At 44.5% G+C, this 25,604-nt stretch overlaps 1 protein-coding gene across 2 annotated transcripts in view; it reads right to left on the bottom strand.

The window, feature by feature from the left end:
- lama1 (laminin, alpha 1) overlaps positions 1-25,604 on the bottom strand; it is a 305,305-nt gene that overhangs the window by 14,934 nt on the left and 264,767 nt on the right. For both annotated transcript variants that reach the window (XM_087986673.1, XM_087986674.1), the window contains 9 exons: positions 25,169-25,283; positions 22,015-22,185; positions 17,894-18,045; positions 16,485-16,670; positions 14,501-14,690; positions 12,089-12,195; positions 9,256-9,445; positions 4,601-4,753; positions 1,749-1,902 (listed from right to left, as the gene is read on the bottom strand). In XM_087986673.1, the coding sequence (XP_087842799.1) occupies positions 1,749-1,902; positions 4,601-4,753; positions 9,256-9,445; positions 12,089-12,195; positions 14,501-14,690; positions 16,485-16,670; positions 17,894-18,045; positions 22,015-22,185; positions 25,169-25,283 (1,418 nt within the window). The remainder of the gene's footprint in view (positions 1-1,748; positions 1,903-4,600; positions 4,754-9,255; positions 9,446-12,088; positions 12,196-14,500; positions 14,691-16,484; positions 16,671-17,893; positions 18,046-22,014; positions 22,186-25,168; positions 25,284-25,604) is intronic.

Here is a 25,604-nt window from a genome sequence, read left to right on the forward strand (position 1 = left end):
AGTGGTCAGATGCATGGCAGATGCAGTTTAATGTGGATAAATGTATGGTTATCCACTTTGGTGGCAAGAACAGGAAGGCAGATTACTACCTAAATGGAATCAATTTAGGTAAAGGGGCAGTACAGAGAGATCTGGGTGTTCTTGTACACCAGTCAATGAAGGTAAGCATGCAGGTACAGCAGGTAGCGAAGAAGGCTAATAGCATGCTGGTCTTCATAACAAGAGGGATTGAGTATAGAAGCAAAGAGGTTCTTCTGCAGCTATACAGGGCCCTGGTGAGACCACACCTGGAGTACTGTGTGCAGTTCTGGTCTCCAAAGTTGAGGAAAGACATTCTGGCTATTGAGGGAGTGCAGCGTAGGTTCACGAGGTCAATTCCTGGAATGGCGGGATTACCTTACACTGAAAGACTGGAGCGACTGGGCTTGTATACCCTTGTGTTTAGAAGACTGAGAGGGGATCTGATTGAGACATATAAGATTATTAAAGGATTGGACACTCTGGAGGCAGGAAACATGTTTTCGCTGGTGGGTGACTGCTGAACCAGAGGACACAGCTTAAAAATACGGGGTAGACCATTTAGGACAGAGATGAGGAGAAACCTCTTCACCCAGAGAGTGGTGGCTTGTGGAATCTCTGCCACAGAGGGCAGTGGAGACCCAGTCTCTGGATTCATTTAAGAAAGAGTTGGATAGAGCTCTCAAGGATAGTGGAATCAAGGGTTATGGAGATAAGGCAGGAACAGGATACTGATTAAGGATGATCAGCCATGATCATATTGAATGGTGGTGCAGGCTCGAAGGGCAGAATGGCCTACTCCTGCACCTATTGTCTATTGTCTTTCGATGAAGGGTTTATGCCAGAAATGCCCATTCTCCTGTTCCTCGGCTGCTGCCTGACCTGCTGTGCTTTCCCAGCACCACATTTTGACTTTGATCTCCAGACCTCACTTTTCCTCCTAGTTGCTGTAACCTTAATGCAAAGCCTCTTCTAAGGATGTCCACCTTGAAGAAGTTCTCTTCCTTCCACAAGGATTTCAGTGAGTCTCTCTCTCTCTCTCTCACAGAGTCGTTGCCTCTTCCCTGAAGCTCTTCAGCCACGTCCTGAAGACCTATCATCTTCCCAGCCTCACACCCCCCTCCTACTTATCTCTCAGCCCCTATTGCCCCCACATTCCTGATGAAGGGTTTATGCCTGAAACATTGACTCTCCTGCTCCTTGGATGCTGCCTGACCTTCTGTGCTCTTCCAGCGCTACACTTTTCGACCCTGACTCCCCAGCATCTGCAGTCCTCACGTCCTCCTAGTTCTTCTCTCTTGTCTGCTTTTAATTGCGATCTGAATCTGACTGTGCTGAACTAAAAATGTTGAAGGCGGACTCTGTCTTCAATGTTATCCAACGGTTTTGTAAGAATGGAGAGCAGAGATGGGGAAACCCATCTCTCTCTTGATTGAACCTCCAATAGATGCTGGAAGCTCATCAAAAAGAGGAATGTAGAGGTGAGATAACTACTGTTGTTCTCTCAGACACTGAAGTTACTCATACAGTTTGACTGCAGAAAATATGAGGGAAACATGATACTCATTTAATTGCAATATACAGAATCTTTCCAAATTTTGCAACAACACTAATACTATATTGAGGGGATGAAGGTGGAATGACTTGCTGTTTGGTTTTCAGGACATTCACAATTACATTCAAGTGAAAAGTGGGTACTGCATTAAACACTGACATTTAACCTGGCTTACCCAGCGCAGCAAATCCAGTGCCATCGAAGAAAGTGCCCTCCTGGACAGCCAAGTAACACCTGCTCACAGTAAGGATGGAAACTGGCCTCTCCAGGTCCAGGGGCTTGTTATTCAATGCCACATTGCCAATACAAGCAGGGATACTGTGCGTCGCCTGAGGAAAATAACTCTTAATGAGTTGCAAGTACAATAATTCACAACAGATTACAATTGTTTTTGCTGTTCCTTGTTTAATTTGATCTAATGCTTTCCATGATGTTTTCTCCCCCTTGCATACTATGCGGTATAACTTGGATCAGACAGACAACTGCAATGAGGTTGATGTGCGTATTTTTCAATTGCTGAGTTTCAAGCAGTAATAAGGAACAGGTTCATACTGCATTCCTCAGTCTGTTATATTTAGGAGGATTGTGGGCCATTTAAAATAAGTGGGTAAATGCTGCTCAAAAATGGTTTAATATGACTGCTCAGCATTTTTACCTTATCGTTACCAAGTGGAAAATATTACCATTTAAGCGTCTTCGAATTTTAACCCAGATTTACTGTCTGAAGGCAACCTGAAAGAATGAATCAGTCACAGATCCAATTCCTAATACTCTGTCAGTAAGCCTGGTTTAGCAGCTTTTCAACTTCTGATGAGATGAAGCACTCCTGGGTGCATGAGTGCAACAAGGAGATGAACTAGTCCATGGATCTGTGACTCTCGCATTTAGTGTGGGACTTTTATAGAATCATACAGTAATACAGCAAGGAAACAGTCCGTTTGGTCCAACCAGTCGATGCTGACCATAATCTCAAACTAAACTAATCCCACAAGCCTGCACTTGGCTCTTATTCCTCCAAACATTTCTTATTTTCCCAGCTATAGACTGCTTATATAGATATGTGAAAGAATGGCAGTAATTCAACAGGGGCTGCTTGAATATTTAGGCTCGTATATCAAAAGCACTTTTGGGACATCCTTTGGAAAGAATCAGTACTTTAAGAAAAGGACGGGTAAAATCTAAAAAGGAGGAGCTTTCAAAATAAATTTAACACTGATCGAATCCAAACAACATGCTAATCAAAAGTAGAATATTTTAATGGTATGACAAGGAAGAACTATTATCTGGTGCCTCTGCATGTGGGGATCCCTCTTCAAACGGTTCCCTCTTTTGGGCGGCACGGTGGCACAGTGGTTAGTGACCCGGGTTCAATTCCCGCCTCGGGCAACTGTCTGTGTGGAGTTTGCACATTCTCTCCGTGTCTGCGTGGGTTTCCTCCGGGTGCTCTGGTTTCCTCCCACAGTCCAAAGATGTGCAGGTTAGGTGAATTGGCCATGCTAAATTGCCCGTAGTGTTAAGTGAAGGAGTAAATGTAGGGGAATGGGTCTGGGTGGGTTGATCTTTGGAGGATCAGTGTGGACTTGTTGGGCCGAAGAGCCTGTTTCCAAACTGTAAGTAATGTAATCTAATCTAATCTCTTTTCACAGGTCACCTCCTGCGTTCAACGAAATAGTAGGTATGCATTTGTTTGTTCTGCTGCATCACTTGAATTCTTGGAACTGACACTGAAATCTGCTTTCAGTATTGAATAGTGCTCCATCTGCCAGAGATTAATAATCTGTTGCTGCATCCATCATAACATCTAAGACTAGGTCACTAGGCTTTATGCTGTTTGAATGCCTTGTGTGGGAAATCAAAACTGGGGTTTTCTCTGCAGTTACCAACAGGTGGCAAGATGGAACCTTTCGAGGGGCTGAATGGCCTACCTCCCCTTTTGTTCCAATCCTGACCTCCAATGAGATGTCAGCTGGGAGATGGTTAAGGCTGCAAATTCCTACAGGGGGAAGCAGCGAGCACCAGACCCTGCACCCGCTTGCCTCCACAGTGTAATGTGATGGACGTGAGGTGAGCGGGGAACAGAGCAATGGGTTAGTCTTGACAGGACATCATTCACACCTCCTTGATACGGGGAGACCCAAGCCAGGATTCCGGCCCACAGAACACGGTGAAAAAAATTGTTTTTTAAAAATCTTTTGGGAGTTTAGGGACAGTGTTTCCAGCTTCCAGGACTGAATATTAGATATTCTCACAGCACCACCACCACGGTCACGAACAATCCACTGGCTTGGGGCTGACTTTTCCGATGTCAGTTTGCAAGTTGTTTTCCATGTGAAGGTGAGCATAACATTTCAGTCTGGGAAGAATCATCGTTGTACTGCTACTTACAGATACTATTTACTTCAATTTAATATCTCGATGTTAAACACCATAATGTTATTTAAAATAAACAGACTGGGATTCAAGGACTGCCATTTATCTTATGATTGAAGAAATGACTCAACAGTCATCTCCACTCCTTATTCGTTGATGTATCGCTCATATAAAATATGAGGATTTTTTTTTTCTGAAGATCATTTATTTTTATGTAATCATGTATCCATTTCCTTTGTAGCTCTACAACATCCTTTTTCAGTAAGGAGAGGACGGGACAGGATGGAGACAGTGTTTGCTGATAATGCCGTTTCCTATCTGTTAATGTTTTACTCTCTTTCCTTCCTCTGCTCCCTTTCCCATCCCTGAGTGACGCAGATATCTCAAGCCACCAATACCTTCATGTAGCTGGGACCTGGATAATGTAGTTAATCAGCCCATCTGAAAATTGTCTCTTGTTCTAATGTTGCGGCCACACCTTCAGTGACTAACACAGGTAAGTTCACTCCCATGTGCTCAATGATAAATGTTACTGATATATGTCCGTTCAAATATACATGATTCATCACCAGTGATATTGACACACAAAAATAGTATGTTAGTGAGAGACAGAGAGAGAGAGAGACTTTGCTGGTCTGACACCGGAGTTATGCTTACATTTCCTATTTTCCTGGCAGTGTAATCTAAAGGCAAACCTCCAAGATACAGCCTTCCTTCAACATCCAGTGAATTACCATCTCCCAAAGCCGGATTGGATTCCTTCCCATCGACGGTAATCAGACCTCTTCGCTTTACATATTCTGTTTTCACCTTTGAGAGAGAGTGATGAAGGGGAAAAAGCATGAGAGATAGAATTAAGAAGATCTAATTCCCCATTAAGTATACTAGAGCTAATACAATGTTTATCTGTTAATAGTTCACATTCCCAGAAATGTGCCAAATCTCAACCATTGAAACACTTGATTTTTCTCATCGATCTACATCCACGTTTCTTCCAGAAAATTACTTTTTGAAGAATGGTTCATTACTGCTTTGAATATAATTACAGCTGTCTCACTCCAGAATCAATACCCACGCTGTCTGTTAAACATTGTGATGATTGACAAATAGCAAGAACAACTTGTATTTATGTAGCCCTCCCACAACACTGTAAAACATCCCAGTCACTTTAAAGATGCATCATCAAACAATATTTGAGACGGTGAAATTTGAGCCCAATGTTAGAAGAGCCAGTAAGGGTTCAGTCAAAGAAGTAGGTCTCGAGAGCATCCCAATGGAGGACAGATGGGGGCTTTGGAAGAGAATTAGGAGAATTTAGGACATAGGCAGTTTACATATTTCTTGCTGATTAAAGAGCATTGTGAGGGTGAAATCCTACAGGGGGGTCATCACTTGTTTGTTGTAAACGAATTGGTTGAGCTATTAAAAATCTGGAAATGTAATGCATTTCCATAAGGTTTTCATAAGGTATTAGGGCAGAAATAAGCCATTCGGCCCATCAAGTCTGCTCTGCTATTTTATGATGGCTGATATGTTTCTCAACCCCATTTTCCTGCTTTCTTCCCATAACCTTTGATCCTCTGAAATAGCAGTAGGCAAGTAGGGAAACCTCTTGTGGGAATGCACCACTTAGGACTGTTGCAATTCATCAACAATAATAGTTGGAAAAATTAGATTGCATTAAAATATGTTAAAAGCAAAATTGCAATCTGTGTCCCCCCCCCCCACCCCACCCCACCCCACCATCCTCTCCTTTATACCAGGCTTCTTCCAGCCATGCACTGTTCTCGTTGGTAATCTAAGACCACTGCTGACCTGAATAATTGCCAACAAGTAGTAAACAGAGGTGGGTTTTCTTTGGCAAAGCTCCTGGTTTTGCTGCCACCCTGTTGGTCCAGGGTTACCCTGTGGAAATCATGCTCTAGAATTTGGGCCTGTGGGCACTCACTTGCCAGGTAGGAAATTGACACAACGAAGCCCAAATTCAGGGTGCAATGTTCTGTGTCCTACAGATACCTAAAAAAACAAGTCACACTCATTATTTCTCATGGGCCCACCTTGGTAGAACACCTGAGAATGGCCCAACCTTCCAGTTGACTGGTTGACTGCCATCCTAACACGCCATCTTGCTCCCATGCTAACACTTCCACCCTGGCCCTGCTGCAGTGTTCAATGAAGCTCAACACCCCGTTTCCTGCTCAGGCACTTTCCAGGCTCCGGGACTCAATGGTGAACTCCACAGTTTCAGAGCATGACCCTTGAACTCTACGTTCTACAACAGGTCTCGCTGCTCAAAGGTGGGGCCCGGGCAAATACTGACCGCCAATGCATGTCAGACCAACTCACTGACCCATGGGGCTCACGGAACAGGTGGCAGGTTGACAGGGCATGTGAAAATTGTATTCATACGCTAACCCTAGTGTTTGGTGGTTCCAATATGGAAACTGAAATGAATTTGCCAACGTGTCTGTGCCAGAATTTCCATATGGCTCACTGTCAGCATTAGACAACTATGAAAGACATCAAGGAGTATGGGAAAAAGGGAGAATATGGCTTTATGATGGAAGATTTGCCATGGTCATACTATACAGCAGAACTGGTTCGAAGGGCTGAATAGCCTTCTTCTGCTCCCTGTTGCTTTGTTACTCAAGCTGCGGTGAAGGGTGTGGAGAGTCAGTGGGACTTAGATATACTGAGAATCGATTCAATCCCCGATTCTCCAGGTCAGGCTGTTTGGTGTAAAGATGGCCCACAGTAAGGGAAGGAGTTGCACTATCACAAACCTTTTGTGAGGCTTCTTTAGGATATTCTTTACAGAGTCACAGAGATGTACAGCATGGAAACAGACCCTTCGGTCCAACTCGTCCATGCTGAGCAGGTAATCCTAAATTAATCGAGTCCCATTTGCCAGCACTTGGTCCATATCCCTCTAAACCCTTCCTATTCATATACCCAAGAAGACGCCTTTAAAATGTTACAACGTTACCAGCCTCCACCACTTCCTCCGGCAGCTCAGAATTATTAGTTTGAATAAAGGCAATAGTCAAATGAAAGTTTCTTTTGCAGCCCAAAAAGAAAATTCATGGGGAGTAGGTACGGGAACATAGCGACTGATAATTGTCCTGGTCACGGCAGAAGTGAACTTCTCATTTCATACAACGGAGAGACTGAGTTGGCTGCTTCATGCCAGCCGTTTAAGACTGGGCTGCATTGCTGTGGGACTGGATTTACATATAGGCCAAATTGAGCAGCAATGATAGAATTCCCTAAGGGACATCATTCTAGTAGTTTTGTAATCACCATCACTGAAATTTCAGATTACAGTAGCACTCCCAAGTCGGTCAAGTAAAGATACCACATTTTGACAACAAGATAGAATTGCTACCTGGACAAATCTGGATTGGTTGAGCTTCCAGCAATATCAGTAGACAAACTGCATGTTTTTATTTTGCTGAGAAATATTTAAAAGTCCGATTTCCAATGACCTGAACAATAACTGGTGTCACCCCTTCAAGATTTTCTATAACTGGCTTACTGCTTATGGATTTCCAGAGAAAACTGTCTGGAAATGGAACTCTCTTCGGTTCGGGAGAGATTTCAAATTTCACGAGAGCGAACAGGGTAAAACAAAAGGGGATCTGACAAAGAACTGTCTCTGACTCAAAACATTAATTTTCTCTCTTTCTGCTGAGGTCCCCTAGCACTTTCTATTCTTACAGCACTTTTTCAGCTTTCACAGTATTCCGCCTTTACTCAGGCAAATTACAGTCCCAATTTAAACAGAGCCACAGAACAAATTGTTAAGCGTTCTCTTGTTAAACAAATGCTGGATATAATTGGGAAGAAATGATCACCGCGATTGAATCACAAATCGGCAATTTTTTTGTTTAATTATTGTAATAACAGAGAAACAAAGAAGATGGGAGCAGGAGTAGGCCATTCGACCCTTCAAGCCTGCTGAACTATTCAATATGATCATGGCTGAACCTCAAACCCAATGCATTAACCTTGCCCTCTCCCCTTAGCCGCCAGAGCTATGAATATCCTCCTCTTGGAAACACAATGTTTTGGCCTTTACCACTTTCTGTGGTAGTGGATTCCACACCTCATACCATCACCAGTAAAAGACCAGCTGTAGACAGGCTAGAATGAGGTTTATTAACACTGAGGCCACACTTAGCACACAGTCTGTGGAAGACAAACACTCCAGACATGTTGGCGGTTGTGTGAGCGAAAGAATTCTGAAGTTGGATCAGAAGATTAAGGTGAAAGAAGTGGCTATTTGTAAAAATATGTGGCCATTGCATGGAGTTTCATCAAGGTGTTTAGCAGTGGAAGGGCTGGGCTTGTCCATCTTAGTTGATCATGCTTTACCTTCAGAGATTCAAGGAGGAGGGAATTGGGGAAGGCCAAATAAATCTGATGAATCAGGTTATTTGGAAAGTTGATTTAACATGAGCTATGCTTAAAACCAGTTCAGATTCAGTTCTGAGTCAGAGAGACATGTCCTAATGAAACTGAAAATGCAACTGAAAGTCAAGGACCAAATCAGCTGACACAGGTTCAAGTACTGGAGGTTTGTGTCAAGGAAGGAGGTATCCTCTTTAGAATGGAAAACTAGAGGTTAAGTTCCATTTGTAAATAAATGGAAAACGAGATGTTTATAGATGTCAAATGGCTTTTTGAACATTGTGCAAAATATTCATTAAGGAGGGAAGTGTGTGATAGCACCCTCTTGTAGCCACTTTATATATATGTGTATACCAGAATAAACTAGGTAAGTTAGGCATTGACTTTCCACATACAGCACATTGCTTTTAGCGTGTCCTGCAAATGTCAGAGGTCGACAGCACAGATCAAGGCCCTTTAGTCCATTGGTTATGTGCCAGTATAAAATGTATCTCTTAACTCAACCACATTTAATTCTCTAGCTATTGTAGTCAAACTTGAACATATATGTACAAAATGAATACATGAACTCGGAACAGAATTCAGCCCCTCAAGCCTGCTGCACCACTCAATAAGTGCATAGCTAATCTAATCCTATGTGCTCCGGATAATCTTCCATCCCTTACTCATCAAACGTCTATATACCTCTGTTTTAGAAGTATTCAGACTCTGCTTTTTAGGAAGAGAGTTCCAAAGATTCATGATTGTCTGTGTGAATAAAATTCTCCTTAAATGGTGAAACCCCCCTATCTCCAGACCACTGTCTGAAATATGAGTTCAGAAACAGTCATCAAACTATCATCTCCTGTGTGGGGAAGAACGAGACAAATCAGTTAAGCACAAGATCTAAGACCTGGACTTACTGTATGCCATTTGCCATCATTAATAGGAGTGGGCATGATGGACGTTGCTGTGCCTTTCCCGAGGTTAAACAGGAAATGTAACTGCCCCTTCCATAGTTGAAGGGTGGCGTAGTCAATCTGGTTTTGATGGGCCATATAATATATTAGGCCATTGGAGGCATAAGTTCTAATATTCAGCTGAATGACAAATCTGAGGGAAACAGGAAGCATAGTCATCAATTCTTCAAGTGACCATCATCTTTCAATTAGACACTGATCCAGTTAGTCAATATCTTTTGATTTACATATTGATCTTTATAAAAGCAAGATTCATATGTGCGCTGTCTCTGTAAATTATGTTTAAGCTGCTTTTCATTTGGAGCATTTTATTGCAAAGCACAATTCTGGAAAACTCTTCAATACAAGTCATTAACATGTGATTTTTCAATGTGTAGACTAAATTAAACATGTTTTTGCTGGAGGGGAAAAGCAAACCTCTCCTCTTTCATTCACATTCATTTTCACTTCCCCCCTCCATCCAAAGCTACAAATACTGGTGCCAGCCTTGGATTGGGGGGGCACATAGGCCACTGACCCAGATCCGCTTCAGAGGGGATTCAGTAGGACACATGGTCCGTGGGCATTCAGTGTCTGTGTTTGTCGTTCACCTGAACCCGAGCCCACCTTTCCCCATTAGAACCTCAAACTGTGGCTCTCGATCCGCCAGGAGCTCACCAGGCCTAAGACAGCAATGGTGGTCATGGACCAGAAGTTCTAGAGGGATGGTCAGGGAATCAGGCTCCAGGTTATCTATGCGTATGATACTTAGCTTTGAACGATGCCAGTCCTCAAAACAGTTGCAGACAAAATCACTGGCCCCAGCTCTCCTTACTCCTTCAGTCTATAATTCCCTATCTTTGGCCCTCACTCTGGGATCACATGAACTTTCAAACATTAACACAGGGTCACAGCAGGGAAACGTTTGGGAAATCCTGCTCTACTTCCTTCTCTGCCCCATGCCTGACCAGCTTTCCCTGAAATGTTTCAACACTACTGGCTTCAGTCTTTCCAGGGAATTTCACATTCTCAACATTCTCTTGGTGAAGAAATTCCTTCCCAACTCCCTGTTGGATTTCTTGGTTACTAACTCTTTATATTCATGGCCTCAAAGTTATGGAGCTCTACATCTGCCCCGTATCCACTCTATCCAAACATCTTATAATTTTAAAGACCTCTATTAGGTCAGCGCTCAGCCTTCTTTCGCATTCCAAGTCCTATTTGTCAATCCTTTCCCAATATCTCTGCCTGTGCACTAATGGGCATAACCTTTCTAAGTCCTTGAGCACATTATCTACGTTAATGTCTCAGCGACATACCAAGTATGTGCCACAGTGTCAGAGGTGCTGACTTTCACGAGTTGTTAATGCTGAAGTATCAGTGATTTCAGACGATGTTTGGGATAATTCAAAGGGCAGCAAGTTTCTCGCACTAAACCTACTTCTTAAAAAAAAAATCACTGACGTCCGTGATACTTATCTCATCGTGGTGTTTGTGGCTTCTTGCTATAGCTGACTGCTATATTTTTGTTCAGTGACGAGTTTACAAAATTAGTTTACTGGCGGTTTAGCATTGCGGACATCCTGATAATGAGAGAGATGCAACAGAGGTTTCTTCCCTCATTATCTCTCTCTCTCTGTTACTGTCATAATCAGTACACCACAACCACCCTGACTTGTTAGAATGCCATTGACCACCAAACAACAGACTGCACAGACCTTCCTGTGTGAGACTGGCTGCCTTTAGTGCCTACAAACTGTACCTCAGCAATAATTTTTCCCCACCTGGAGTTCAGTTGACTGCAGCCTAACTTATGTGGCCTTTCAATGTTCCAGGTTCAGAGGGCATTACCTCAGAATAAGGGGTTCACAAATTTAAAACTGAGATGGGAGGAATGTGTTCTCCCAGTAGGTAGCGAATTGGTGCAATTCTTTATAGCAAACGGCTTTCGTTAAACATATTCAAGGCTGAGACAAACAGTAAGGTGATCCAGGGTCAAAGGGAAGAGGCAGGAAAGTGGATTTGAGGATGATCAGATGAGCCATGTCACACTGAATGACAAAGCAGACTCAACGGGCTGAATGGCCTACTTCTGCTGCCCTGACTGAGGCAAACAAATATCCATCTTCTGTTGGAAACGTTAATCCAAACTTAAGTTTCAAAGATGAACAAATTCTCTCATCACCACTGTACAATTTTGTCATGTTTGTTGGGAGTTGCAGAAACAGAGTGCCATTTCATAACTATTCATGTATGGGACAAGGGCACCCTCTACTGGTGAAAGGTAGAAAACAGTTTTAATTTGCTTTTTAGGAGGTGGAATTCTGCGGCTCATTCAGGCTTTTAAAACAGAATAGCAGCTCAAATGACCTTGTTTGCAGAGTTTTACATGTAAAGCTGATTTCTGATAAATGTCATAATTAATTAAGAACGCCAGAAGGACCTCAGAGTGCTCAGGATGTCTGGCAGCCTCTGAGAGAACAGAAATCAGAGTTCACGTTCATTCGACCCGAAACAGTAACTCTGATTTCTCTCCGCAGATGCTGCCAGATCTGCTGTGCTTTTGCAGCAATTTCTGTTTCTGTTTCTGATTTACAGCATCTGCAGTTCTCTTGGTTTTTAACGTTACGGGTTGATGGTCTCTTAGTGGAGCCAGTGCTCTCTCCGCAGATGCTGACAACTTTTGCGCACGTTCTGCTTTTATTTCAAGAGTTTCCAGAACCTGCAGTACCTCACTTTTCCAATAGAGGGTGACTGGCACCCCCTTCACAACTACTGACCGATTGAACGCACTTACTTCCTCTTAACTGTGGTTTCATCAAGGGACAGAATCATGTGACTGCCTTTGGAGAGTCCAAACTGATGAGCATTGGCAACGTAGCCTGGCAATTTGTCCACTGTACACTGATCAAAGACAAAAAGCACAACAAAACATTCAATACAGAAGTTTCTTTGAGATCATCACCAGTTATCTCCTGCCCCAGTTTTGTCTGACTCCCTCACAACTCCACTCAGGTTAACAGGCAGGAGATTTGGCCCAGACTTGGGTCCTTACTGATCCCTTTCCTATTCCTGATCCTTTAGATCAGTTCTGCGCTGGATAGATTCCGGGACAGGGGCCTGCTGTTAGAAAGTAGCAGACACCTGTCCGGGAAATGTTGGAATTAGGAGAGGAAGAACAATGGTGGAAGGCAGCAAACCCACTTTTAGCTGCATTCAATGAGCCACGTTCTCATGTTTAAACAGCCAGCCACTTTAACAGCTCCTGGGGAAGGCTGAGTATGTCAGTGTGGAGATAGGGTGAGTATTTGTGTGGGGAGAGAGAGTGGGATTGTGCAAGGGGGTAGGGTGCCAGACAGTGGGTGACGGGGCAAGGGCAGTAGGTGGGCGAGAAGCTTGGCAGGTTACTCGAATTGTTGAGTTGTGAAGGGAGGGAAGAGACCACTGGGTTTGGCTGGGGACAAGGGCAGTGGTGGAGAGAGGTGTGTCTGTGTGTGTGTTTGTGGCTGTGTAGGTGTGTGGGTGTATTTGTGTCTGTGGGTCTGTGTGAGTCTGTGGGTGTGTATGTGTGTGCCTGTAAGCCTGTGTGTGCTGGTGTGTGTGTCTGTAGGCCTGTGTTTACGTTTGTGTCTGTGTGTTCTGTGTGTTTATATGTGTGCATGTCTGTGGGTGTGCATGTGTGTGTGTCTGTAGGTCTGTGTGTGTGTGTGTGTGTGTGTGCACGCGTGTGCTCAAGTGAGCTGTAGTTTGGGGGTGGGAGTGGCCAATATTGAGTTGGTGATTCAAGTTTAACGGTTACCCAGCGGTTAGAAGAGGTGTTGAACCCTGTAACCTTTCCCCAATAACTATTAAGTGACTCAGAATCTTCTTCAGTTTCTAATTTTAAGGGGTTTTTTCAGAGGGTTGCAGAAACAATTTTCAATGTTCCCGGGTGTTTCCATTTGGAATCAGCTGCATTGGGGTATCCTGAGGTGTAGTTCCAGCCCATTCCTGGCATACCCATGATCTGGCCTTCAGATTTTCTGACCTATTATTTAAACCAACTTCCTGGAGGCTGCCGTGGGAACATTCTCCTCCTGCCGACATCATCCCTGCAGCAGTCTGGAAATTTCCCCGTCCCGGGAATCTCTGAGATGAGGGAAATGCCCTTTCATAGGGGGCTTCTGCTTCGATCGGCAGAAGTGGTTTTAGAGTGAGTCAGAGGTAATATGAGGAAACATGTTTTTACACAGCAAGTGGCCTTATACTGGTTGGTGGAAGTAACAGGAACAGAACTGGCTAATGACTTGAAGGGAATTACAGAGCATTGGAGAAACAAATTATCAGCAAAGGAGTGAGACTAACTGGATAGCTACAACAAGGACCTGACACATATACCTTGGGCTGAATGGCCTCTACGTTTTAATATTCTAAGGTTTTAGGGGATGAGGCAATTTGAGGCCTCTCAGAATTGTAAGGCCATTTGGCCCATCATGTCTGTACTGGCTCTCCAAATGAGCAACGTGAGTTGGTGCCATTCTCCTGCCACTTCCTCAGACTTTTGCACACTGGCTGTATCGCTCCACTCTCTGCTGAACTACTGAAAACATTTCGAAAGCTGCAACTGATCAACACTTGACACAGGAATAATAATAGGGCTCATGTAAGATTAAAATTTCTCAACAACGAGAAAAACCCACAGGTTGCCATTTTATGAGCTGAACTTTGAGACCAGTATCTGCCAGTGTTTTAGATATGATCAGACCCTGACTACACACTGCATTTCCACAGTCAGGGAAGAGTCCTTCAAAGAGCTTCTGTTCTGGGTGGTTAATGTTTAATATCACGACCACACAGACTGGCTTTTCGGTTTTCATTTCGGGCCATAAAGACTCGACACTGGGTTTGAAAAACTCCCAGCGCTTTCCCCAATCACTGTTTTTCCCCTGGGGGCAAAGGTCTAATGACTCTCAACTTCACAGAGGTATTCGCAAAACCTTTCCTGCAGTTCAGTCAGGAACACTGAACCGATGCGTATGTTAACCCGACACGTCAAAGTACAGGCAGAACTATACCAGATTGACAAGGGACAAGAAGCAAAATGGCCGCCCTGGAGTGAAGCAGTCTCATTGATATTTCATCCAAATGGAAAAATCTTCCACACAGAAACAAAAGTGGAATGTTTCTATTCTGACTGAATGTGGTGGGGGCGACGTGACAGTGTCCTTACAGTTTTCTTGTTGGAGGAGGAGCTATATGGCGAGTGGGTGGGGCTGGTGTTTCTCACGGGCGGTTGGATGGGTTTTGCAGTCGGCTGAAGCACCAGCTCCAAGTCTCTCTTGTCCGGCTCAGGGGCTGAAAGCAGGCAGCTGTCCAGGTCGATATTCTGGTACCTCAAAACGCCGCTGAAGTCCAACAACCTGGGATTAAAATAAGATTTCCTCTTTTTAAAATCGTGCGGCGGCAAAACACACCAGAAACAAGTGAACCATTACCAATGATAGTGCAGTGAAGCTCAGAATATGGCTAAGGGGCCATCGGTGACACCGGTCCCACTTTGTGTGTGGCCTCTTTCTGCTCTCTCCAAACCTGCAGGATCAGGCAGCCATTTTAAGGTCCAATTACAATGTAGAAGAGGTCACTGGGATGTGCCTGGTGTTCTCTCTGAAGCCAGCAACAGTTGAAGGCAGCCTCGCTGGATTAGGCTACTCTCACTAGGCCCCATTTCTGAGTGTAAAAGCTGCATTTAGCGATGAGGGGGGAGGTCCATCTCTCACTGATTGCCTGATGAGGCAATGGGCCTTCCTTGTAGCTAACTCTCTAGCCTGGGCCTCCATCAGGAGACACTCCTTAACCAGCTCTGGCAGCACCCAGGGGAGCTGTCACCCACTGGGTGCTGCGGGCCTTCCTGCTGAGCTCCCGCTTCCTTTCGTCCTGAGTTCTGAGGAAGGGTCACCGGACCCGAACCGTTAATTCTGATTTCTCTTCACAGATGCTGCCAGACCTGCTGAGCTTTTCCAGCAGCTCCTGTTTTTGTTTCTGATTTCCAGCATCCGCAGTTCTTTCAGTTTCCTGACCTGGACTGTGAACCCGGAGGTAGCCGCTTGGTAGATTCCCTGGGCCAGTACAACGCTGGGTCGTGTGGAGGGATCACACATGATCCAGAAATGATCCCGTTACCTGCCATTTGTCAAACGGCAGAAAGCACGGCCTTACCTCTTGCAGGTTTGGTTTTGATATTGCTGGAACGTGGGATTTGGGCAGAGCTCGAATCCCGGATGGATTTCTCGCTGTGGGGCTGACAGTTCAATGGAATTCTATCGAGGCCACCTGTCAATGCTCTAATGTCTGAGCAATCTGACGGATATCTATTTGATTAAACTTTGCTGACCCGTCAGTCATTTCACCGAGACAGTGACCGAGGATCATGAACCCATTTCCCATCTGGCTTGATGCAGTCATGATATTAAGGTAAAACCAAAGGTCACTCACTCACTCTGGTGTACAGTCAGTCAGAATATGGAGGGGGCTGTCAATGCAAAAGTGCAGCCTCTGCTCCCTCCAGCCCAGGAAGGTGGGTGCTCTTTAAATGTACAGATGGGGCATCTGAGGGATTGTCAGGAATCTGAGGGATCACTGGGTATCTGAGGGATCCCAGATATCTGAGGGATCCCTGGGTTTTTGAGAGATCACCAGGTATCTGAGGGATCTGTGGGTATCTGAGGCATTACCGGATATTTTAACCCGCTAGAGGAGTGGGTGCTGGCTCTCTCTTTGGGGTCAAACCCGTCCATTTTCCTGCTCCTCTGATGCTGCCTGACCTGCTGTGCTTTTCCAGCACCACACTAATCTAGACTCTGGAGAGGATCAGCACAGTAAGAGTTAAACAAAGGACGTTGTGAGATGTGACTGAGCCTGCTCCCATTGCTTTCCATTTTTATACTTGGATTTACGTGAAGTAGAAGGCTCTTTTGTTTTTAAAGTTAAAAGCTAGAACACGATTCAAATAGGTAGCTTTATGTTACAGATTATAACCCCTGAAAACCCTAAGTAATTTTACATTAATTTTACACACTGCAAGAAGACCTCAACTTTGAACTGTGTTTGAAGTGTGTTTCTCCACGTAGAAACTTCTTCCAAATAAATTACGCTTGCTTTTAACTTCAGGCAGTAGAGGAACATAGTTCTGATTGGTATATACCATGTAAACTTACTCTGTATTCAGGACCAGGTTCTTAATGCAGCCTGTGAAGGAGCTTGTGATCTTAAGGACAATAGCGCCCTCTCCAGTTGGAACCCCGCCAACATAGAATCTGGTTATATTCAATGGACTGGTATCTGCTGAGGCCCCGAGTCTCATTTCAAGGCGGTTTCCTTCATCAATCTGCAACGTCATAATCCTGGAAAAAATCAATAGGAGTTTAACACACAGATAGACACACACTCTCAGACAGACAGACACACACTCTGACACACACACAGACAGACACGCACACAAACTTACACTCTCTCTCTCTCACACATACACACAGAGACACACCAAACACACTCACAGACACACACAGATAAACACAGAGACACAGACACTGTCACACAGACACTTTCTCTCACACACACACACACAGACAGACACACACACCCATGGACACACAAAGACAGACACAGACACACAGACACAGACAGACAGACACTCTCTCTCACACACACACATTCAGACAGACACAGACACACACACACAGACACAGACAGACAGACACTCTCTCTCACACACACACCCACACATTCAGACAGACACATACACACACATGCGCAAGAGGTGGAGATGTCAGAAGTTGAGAATCCAGTCAGCAACCTCCCATACAATACGACCAACTAATTGTAAGGTTCATGGGAAGAACAACGGTTGTAGAAACTGAAATGTGCAGTGTCCATCTTACAGATCAAAGGCAAAAGGGTTCACTCTGGTATAAGTCTGCATCGAAAAGTGTCATGTTTTGCCAAAGTGTTTAGGGAACCCTGGTGTCATCCTTTGCAAATTAAGTGCCTGACCCCTGCCTCAGATGCCTTTGGGAAACTGGACTGTGACCAGTGTCCTGTGTAACTGTCGACCAGAAAGCTCCATGGTATAATCTCTGGGAGTTTAATACTGTGCAAACCACCTGCTCTCGGGAAACCGGTCATCTGAGAAGATTAATTCGTTCCCCTTAAACAGCTATTGCTGCATTTATCTGTGTTCTGTCACTGACTTCCTGCATTTTTCATGGGGTGACAGTGGTGTAGTGGTTATTGCGCTGGATTCATAATCCTGATGACCAGGTCAAAGTCCTGGTGCTGTGGGTTTGAATGCCACCATGGTACCTGGTAACCTGGTTACCAGCCCCTTAGCGATGTGATTGACTCATAATTAGCCCATGAAATGGTGTCCTTGGCCATAGGGTTCAAAATCCATTAGAAATGGCTGCATCACATCCATGAATTTTGAAAAATTTGGTGAGTTAGTGATAAAAGCACACACCTAATGAAACTCAGTAATCAGCACCCATTATCTTTCCTTCATTTCATTTATACCCATTTCATTGTAAGAACTCTCATCTTGATCAGCTCTGTGCACGTTAACACACACCTCTTACTTCTCGACAGTATGATCGAATGTTCCTGCCCGTCACTGAAGGTTCCTGAAGGAGACTTGGCAATGACTCTCCTGGTATGGACTCCATCACCGGTGTTGACATGAGCTTCCACACGGCCATCAATCATCATCACAGCAAAGAACGCCTGCAGATATCAAAGAGGAGCTCATCAAATTAGGAATACTGCGTGCAATTCTGGTCTCCTTCCTATCGGAAAGATGTTCTGAAACTTGAAAGGGTTCAGAAAAGATTTACAAGGATGTTGCCAGGGTTGGAGGGTCTGAGCTATAGGGAGAGGCTGAACAGGCTGGGGCTGCTTTCCCTGGAGCGTTGGAGGCTGAGGGGTGACCTTATAGAGGTTTACAAAATTATGAGGGGCATGGATAGGATAAATAGACAAAGTCTTTTCCCTGGGGTCGGGGAGTCCAGAACTTTGTGGGCAGCACGGTGGCACAGTGGTTAGCACTGCTGCCTCACAGCGCCTGAGACCCGGGTTCAATTCCCGCCTCAGGCGACTGACTGTGTGGGTTTCCTCCGGGTGCTCCGGTTTCCTGCCACAGTCCAAAGATGTGCAGGTCAGGTGAATTGGCCATGCTAAATTGCCCGTAGTGTTAGGTAAGGGGTAAATGTAGGAGTATGGGTGGGTTGCGCTTCGGCGGGTCGGTGTGGACTTGTTGGGCTGAAGGGCCTGTTTCCACACTGTAATGTAATCTAATCTAAAAAAAAATCCTCAATCACATGCAAGGTACACAGCACAGGGCACTGGCTGAAAGGCAATCTCTTTGAGAAATACTCCCTGTAACCCAATGCCTTGTTATTCAATGCTGCTCAGATGCAGTCAGCATTTACCAACTCCCAAACGTTTATGTGAATGCTTTCCAAGGCGGACTTGGGGATATGCAACAATCCAGAATGGCCGAGCAGAATCTGATAGTCATGAGGATGGCCTCAACTGGAACCTGCATTCATGTCACACTACAGGTGACCCCACTACACTGTACACACACTCACAAGCACACATACATACACACTCTTACATACTCACATAGACCCCTCTCATACACGCTCTCTTTCAGACATACAAATACTCTCCCCACACTCACGCATGCACACACTCTCTCACAGGCTTATACTTTGTCAGACTCACACACACACACTCAACAAGTACACACACACACACAAACACACACTCTCACCCACACACACTCAGACTCTCTGTCTCTCTGTCCCTCCCTCACATACACACACATACACACACACACACATATAAGTCTATGGGGTGAATATGCATTTGCAGAATTGTATTTGCAGATACATTCTATCTTTGCTCGAAAAGCACACAACCTATGGGCAGTCAATCCGTGTGACATATTATACATTCCAAGTTTGGAAACAGAACCAGTCTGATTCAAGACTGGGATACAGACAGACTCTAACCTCAGAGGAGAAAGTGAGGTCTGCAGATTCCTGAAGAAGGCCTTATGCCCGAAACGTCGATTCTCCTGTTCCCTGGATGCTGCCTGACCTGCTGCGCTTTTCCAGCAACACATTTTCAGACTCTAACCTCACACCTTTATTGCATTTTCTGAGTTGAGATGTCACCTTTTTTTATAAAACCATGTTATCTCGAGAATGTGACTTAAAAGAAGTTCTGGGATTTACATATTAATGAACCAAAACCTGCAACCTATTCTAAAAGATGAAGGATTTAGCAACAATCCAGTTTTGTTCAGGATAGTGTTTTAATTGCATTACAGTGTGATATTTTGCTATAAATTCTGTGCCTTATGATCCTGCCCCACTAGTTACCTGATGAAGGAGCAGTGCTCCGAAAGCTAGTGCTTCCAAATAAACCTGTTGGACTATAACCTGTGTTGTACGATTTTTAACTTATTCCAGAATGACAGTCCTGCTGAAAAGGAAGTAAGCAACCCAATTTAATCAATCCTGATAACTGCCTTTTAATGATCATATCACAATGGGGCCTGCAGGAAGACAGACACAGAGGCACCGAGTGTTTTCAGATGTAAGGCTGGGAACAGACAGACAGAATGTTGGAGAAACTCAGCAGGTCCTGCACTACCTTGTGGAGAGAGACACAAGTGTGGACATGTTGAGTCCAATTTGACATCCTTCAGAGAACGGGCCAGGGAATGCTACAGAAACCAGTGAGCAGATGAGGCAATGGAAAGAGTTGAACACAAGGATGAGAATCTTTAAAACGAAGATGGTGCCAGACTGGAAGCAAATGTAGATTAGTCGGGGGTCAAGCAGATTTGGTTCAAGTTCAATTTTAGTCTCAAGTTTCAGCTCATATTCTGAGAGTTTATTAGCAATACTAGCCACAGCGCAGGGGTAACGTTTGGTCTCCTCTCTGACTCCAGCTCCAGGGAGTGGCAGAAGTGAAACGTGCAATGGAAATGGAGTTACTCTCGGTGCAACAGTGAGAAGTACTCCAACAAAATGCCCCAGCCCCTCAAGGACAATTGGAGATGTACAGCCACAGTCACTGGCCCAGCCAATGATATCCACAGGTCCCGAAAGGAAAAAAGTTTTCCCTTCACTGGAGTGCTCTGGTTCCTCTACAGGTGCAGAGTTACCTCAAGCAACTGGGCTAGGACGAGAAAATGAAAAACAGAAGCAGAATGAGGAATGGAAGAAATATAAGGATGAATTTCAGGAAGAGGTATCAGAGCACTGAAGAGTTTATGACGTGAAATTACCACTGGTATTAGCGGACAATTTATTATAAATGTGCTAATGCCCTCATTAAAACAGGAAAATGTAAGTTCTTAGATTAGATTAGATTAGATTACTTATAGTGTGGAAACAGGCCCTTCGGCCCAACAAGTCCACACCGACCTGCTGAAGCGCAACCCACCCAGACCCATTCCCCTACATTTACCCCGGCACCTAACACTACGGGCAATTTAGCATGGCCAATTCACCTAACATGCACATCTTTGGACTGTGGGAGGAAACCGGAGCACCCGGAGGAAACCCACACAGACACGGGGAATGTGTAAACTCCACACAGTCAGTCGCCTGAGGCGGGAATTGAACCCGGGTCTCTGGCGCTGTGAGGCAACAGTGCTAACCACTGTGCCACTGTGCCACCCACATTCTTGTGACTGAATTAAATATTCCATCAGAATGGGGACTTCTGACAAATAGAACTTGATACTTCTAACCGCTTTCTCTCTCTGATTGTCAGGTAACACCTCAGCTGTATACCCCAAGACTGAATGTCGTCCACCTATAATATGTAAAAAGCAGCCTTTAATCAGGTAGAACTCTCAATACGGACATACACCAACATTTCAGCATTTTTAATAAAGAGATAATAGTCAAATGGAAGTGCAGAAACCATGACGTGGTATAGTGGCATATCCTTCAAACCATATCAAACACTTGTCCATCTCAAATATTAAATTTGGCCTATGCAACTTGTGGACAAGGTGCAGTGACACCAATATCTAATTGGATCTTTTGTATAAAGTTGCTGCTGGGGTGATCTACTTTTGATTTCAATAGTTTAAAAGTTGTTTAATTTAGAATTTCAAGCCTTAAAAATAAAGGAAATTGGTTTTCCTTTCTTTACAGATGAGTTAAATGGGAAATAATCATAATTAAATATAGAAGAGAACAGTGCAACATGGTCTGCAGTTCAAAGTAATTGATTGTGAGCCAAGTGCATTCGGATGTTCCTCAGAGATGCGAGAAAGCATTTGATCAGCTTAAGCTGTTGTTTCACATTAAGACCTTTTAGTTTGTGGTAAAGTGATTGAGAATGTGACTTCAGTCTATGCTTGGCCTCTTGTTCCCTATTACCTAATTGACAAGATTCTGGAATGTTCTTATGCTTCATTTGCCTTACTCCATTTGGCCCATCGAACTTGTGATAGCTCTTTGGAAGAGACATCCTATTAATCTCTTTCCCTCTGGATCTGCAGCAAGTTTGAGCATTTATCGAATTCTCTTTTGACAGCTCTGTTTCCACCAGGCAGGGAATTCCAGATCAAAGTAACTCACTTCATTTTGGGAAGAAAAACCCCTTCTTTCCTCTGCATCTTTCTTGCCGAATATTAGACTGGGTCTGTACCCCTTGACTCACCATCTTTGTCTGCCGACGATTGCGGTTCCTCGTTGATTTGCCAAACCCGGCTAAAATGATCCCAGTGTCATTCTGCGTACTAAAGGTTGTCATTAACCTGGCTTCCACTGGAAGGACTTGTGGCTGTAACTGAATGTAGCCATCATTCCAAACTGTCACACTACGGATAGGCTGGTAAAGAAAAGGTAATCAAAAGTTACATACAGCATTTCCATTTATAACTTACCTCTTGCCAATGCAGAGTCGAGAGTGTGTTGCTGGAAAAGCACAGCAGGTCAGGCAGCATCCGAGAAGCAAGAGAGTCAACGTTTCGGAAACATCGACTCTCCTGCTCCTCGGATGCTGCCTGACCTGCTGTGCTTTTCCAGCACCACACCCTCGACTGCTCTTGTCAATGCAGCAATGGAATCAAACAATCGATTAATAAGACTACAAGACATTGGAGCAGAGATTAGGCCATTCAGCCCACTGAGTCTGCTCCACCATTCAATCATGACAAGTTTCTCAACCCCATTCTCCCACTTCCTCCCCCATAACCCTTGATACACAAGAACCTCAGGTTGTAAGTTTGCTCGCTGAGCTGGAAGGTTTGTTTCCAGATGTTTCGTCACCAAGCTAGGCAACATCATCAATGAGCCACTGGTGAAGCACTGGTGTTAGTGACCCACTTTCTATCTGTGTGTCTTGGCTTGTTAAGGTGGGTGATATCATTTGCGGTTCTTTTTCTCAGACGTTGGTAAATGAGGTCCAAATCAATGTGATTACTGATGGAGTTCCAGTTTGAATGTCCGGTGTGTAGGAATTCCTGTGCATGTCTCTCTCAGCCTTAAATATACTCAATGACCTGGTCTCCACCCTGGAGGGATGCGGTGAAGAAACTGGCTGTCTGCAAGAAAGTAGTGAAGGTGAGGCTAATACCTCAAACTGACTTATTTAATTACAGGGCAAGATTACAGAAGAGAACAGGCACCAACTGGATAGCTCTGAAACAGAACTCGTCCCAGATTGTTCCAAGGAGAGCTGTCTGAATATAAAACAAAAACTAACTACAGCAAGGGAGTTTGGGGCCGGTAGCATCAGATGTCTGCTACACCTTGTTCATAACAAAGGGATGTCCACCAAAAACATCCGACACAAAATGATACTCCAGCAAAAGCCTCGTTTGAAGGTCATACTGCAAGCTGAGTTTGGTTTGTTTTCTAAAGACTGACGGACAGACTCAAGGCCAGTGTCTCCGAGCAAGCAAGCATCTTGTGACTTTCCATGGGTCTTTGTAACACAGCAGCACAGTTAAAGCATCAAGTAAGACCATAAAATTCGGAGATTGCATTTGTTCAGTCACAGTATACTGACAAGGGAAGCTAGTGAAGACCACGGGCCTACTCCCCAAGGACTCACGTAGCAGTGACTAGAGATTCAACCATCTAGCTGTATTAGCCTCCTCACTGGGTGTGCTGTTCTGTCAGAAGGTTGGGCCAGTTTATCAACTATCATGATGCCTGCTAACAAAAAGAGTCATTGAGCCATCAAGCATGGAAACAAAGCCTTCAGTCCAACTAGCTCATGCCAACCAAGTTTCCAAACTAAACAACCCCACCTACCTGTGTTTGGCCCATATCCCTCCAAACCTTTCCTATTCATGTACTTATGCAAATGTTTTTAAACACTGTAACCATGTATACATTCACCACTTCGACTGGCAGTTCATTCCACACACTCACCATCTGTGGAAAAGAAGTCGCCCCTCATGTCCTTTTAACACCCTCGCCTCTCACCTTAAACATATGATCCTTAGCTTTGAACTCCCCCACCTTAGGGAACAGACCTTGGCTATTCACCTTATCTATGCCCCTCATGATTTTATAAACCTTTGTAAGGCCACCCCTCAACCTCCAATGTTCTAGTGAAGAAAGTCCCATCCTATCATTATAACTTAAGTCCTCCATTCCTGATAACATCCTGAAAGCATAATCTCTATTACAGCATCAGTCCCTTTCCACAGACTAACAGGCTAGTCCACAGACTTCCTGCTGTAACCCAATCCCTCAGGAGAGAGAGGAGCAATCAAATTATTTCTTCAGTTGAAGTCTTCTTGTTCCAAAAAACTCCAATAATGCAGAGAGCTACATAAATTCCTCAACATTCCTCGGGTGGTCTTATTCTACTTCTCAGTATTTTCCAGGCCACCAAGTGTTCTCAGTGCCTTCAACATCCAGGCATGCCTTCCTCAGATACAACCAACTGCCAGTTACAAATCATAGCTAATGCTCCTGAACAGACGTTCCTCAACGCCTCGAGGGGAGGCAATTTATCCTTAGAATTCCTACAGTGTGGAAACAGGCCAGTTGGCCCAATGAGTCCACATCAACCCTCTGAATAGTATCCCACCCACACCCATTCTCCCCTACCCTACAAACCTGCATTTTCCATGGCTAATGCACCTAACCCACACCTCCCTGAACACTATGGGTAATTTAGCATGGCCAATGTACCTAACCTGCACATATTTGGACTGTGGGAGGAAACTGGAGCACCTAGCAGAAGCCCACACAGACACGTGGAAAATGTGTAAAGTCCGCACAGATAGCTGCCTAAGGGAAGAATCGAACCACTTAGCCACTGCGCAGTCAATTTGAACATTAGGATTTAAGACAAATGTTAACACAATTGCGATTTGACAGTCAATTTCATAAGTGCAAATGCATTTAATAAAGCTGTCTGAATCCCACTACGTTTAACAGAGCCTTTCTGCTAAGAGGAGGAAAATCTGACCGCCTTGCTGGTAATGAAATGGTCAACATCAGTATATGTCAAACAAACTTGTAACTATCTTTGTATCCTCTGTGGGATGTGGGTGTCTCTGAGTGGCCAGCGTTTGTTACCTGTCCCTAGCTGCCCTTGGCAGTGAGCTGCCTTCTTGACCCACTGCAGTCCATGTGCTATAGGTAGACCCACAATGCCCTGAGGGAGGGAATTCCAAGATTGTTGAGCCAGCGACCCTGAAGGAACAGTGATTTATTTCCAAGTCAGGATGGTGAGTGGCTTGGAGGGGAACTTGCCGGTGGTGGCTTTTAACATTAAGCTTTTCTCTCCTGGTAAGAGAGAAGAAAAAAGTCCTCACTCTTGCTTAATTTACATCGCTGTTCCTCTTTACCTCAAGCAAACAACCTTTCCTCACACCCAAGGAATTCCTCAGCAGGTCGAAAGTTGAACGGTAAATCTCCAATTTCTTCAAGCAACCCACAAACGATTTGCTGAGAACTTCTTTCCTGCAAAAAGACGAGATCGTTTTGAGGATCAAACCCTGGCCTTTGAAACCTCACGAGCAGGGAAATAGGTGCAACAGAAAGTTTAACTTTGCGGAAACAGGAAGAGACGGTGGTGCACTGGGAATGGATTAAACTAGACTAGGTGCCAGTGTGGACTGGGTTGGAAGGACACTTAGTCTGAACTTTTTATTTCATTATTTCTCTAATGATTGGATTCCCTACAGTGTGGAAACAGGCCCTTCGGCCCAACAATCCACACCGACCCTCTGAAGAGCAACCCACCCAGACCCATTCCCCTACATTCACCCCTGACTAATGCAC

The sequence above is a fragment of the Chiloscyllium plagiosum genome, unplaced genomic scaffold (assembly GCF_037043375.1).
Source record: "Chiloscyllium plagiosum isolate Xiang-an unplaced genomic scaffold, Cpla_swu_hap1 HiC_scaffold_4, whole genome shotgun sequence".
NCBI lineage: Eukaryota > Metazoa > Chordata > Chondrichthyes > Orectolobiformes > Hemiscylliidae > Chiloscyllium > Chiloscyllium plagiosum.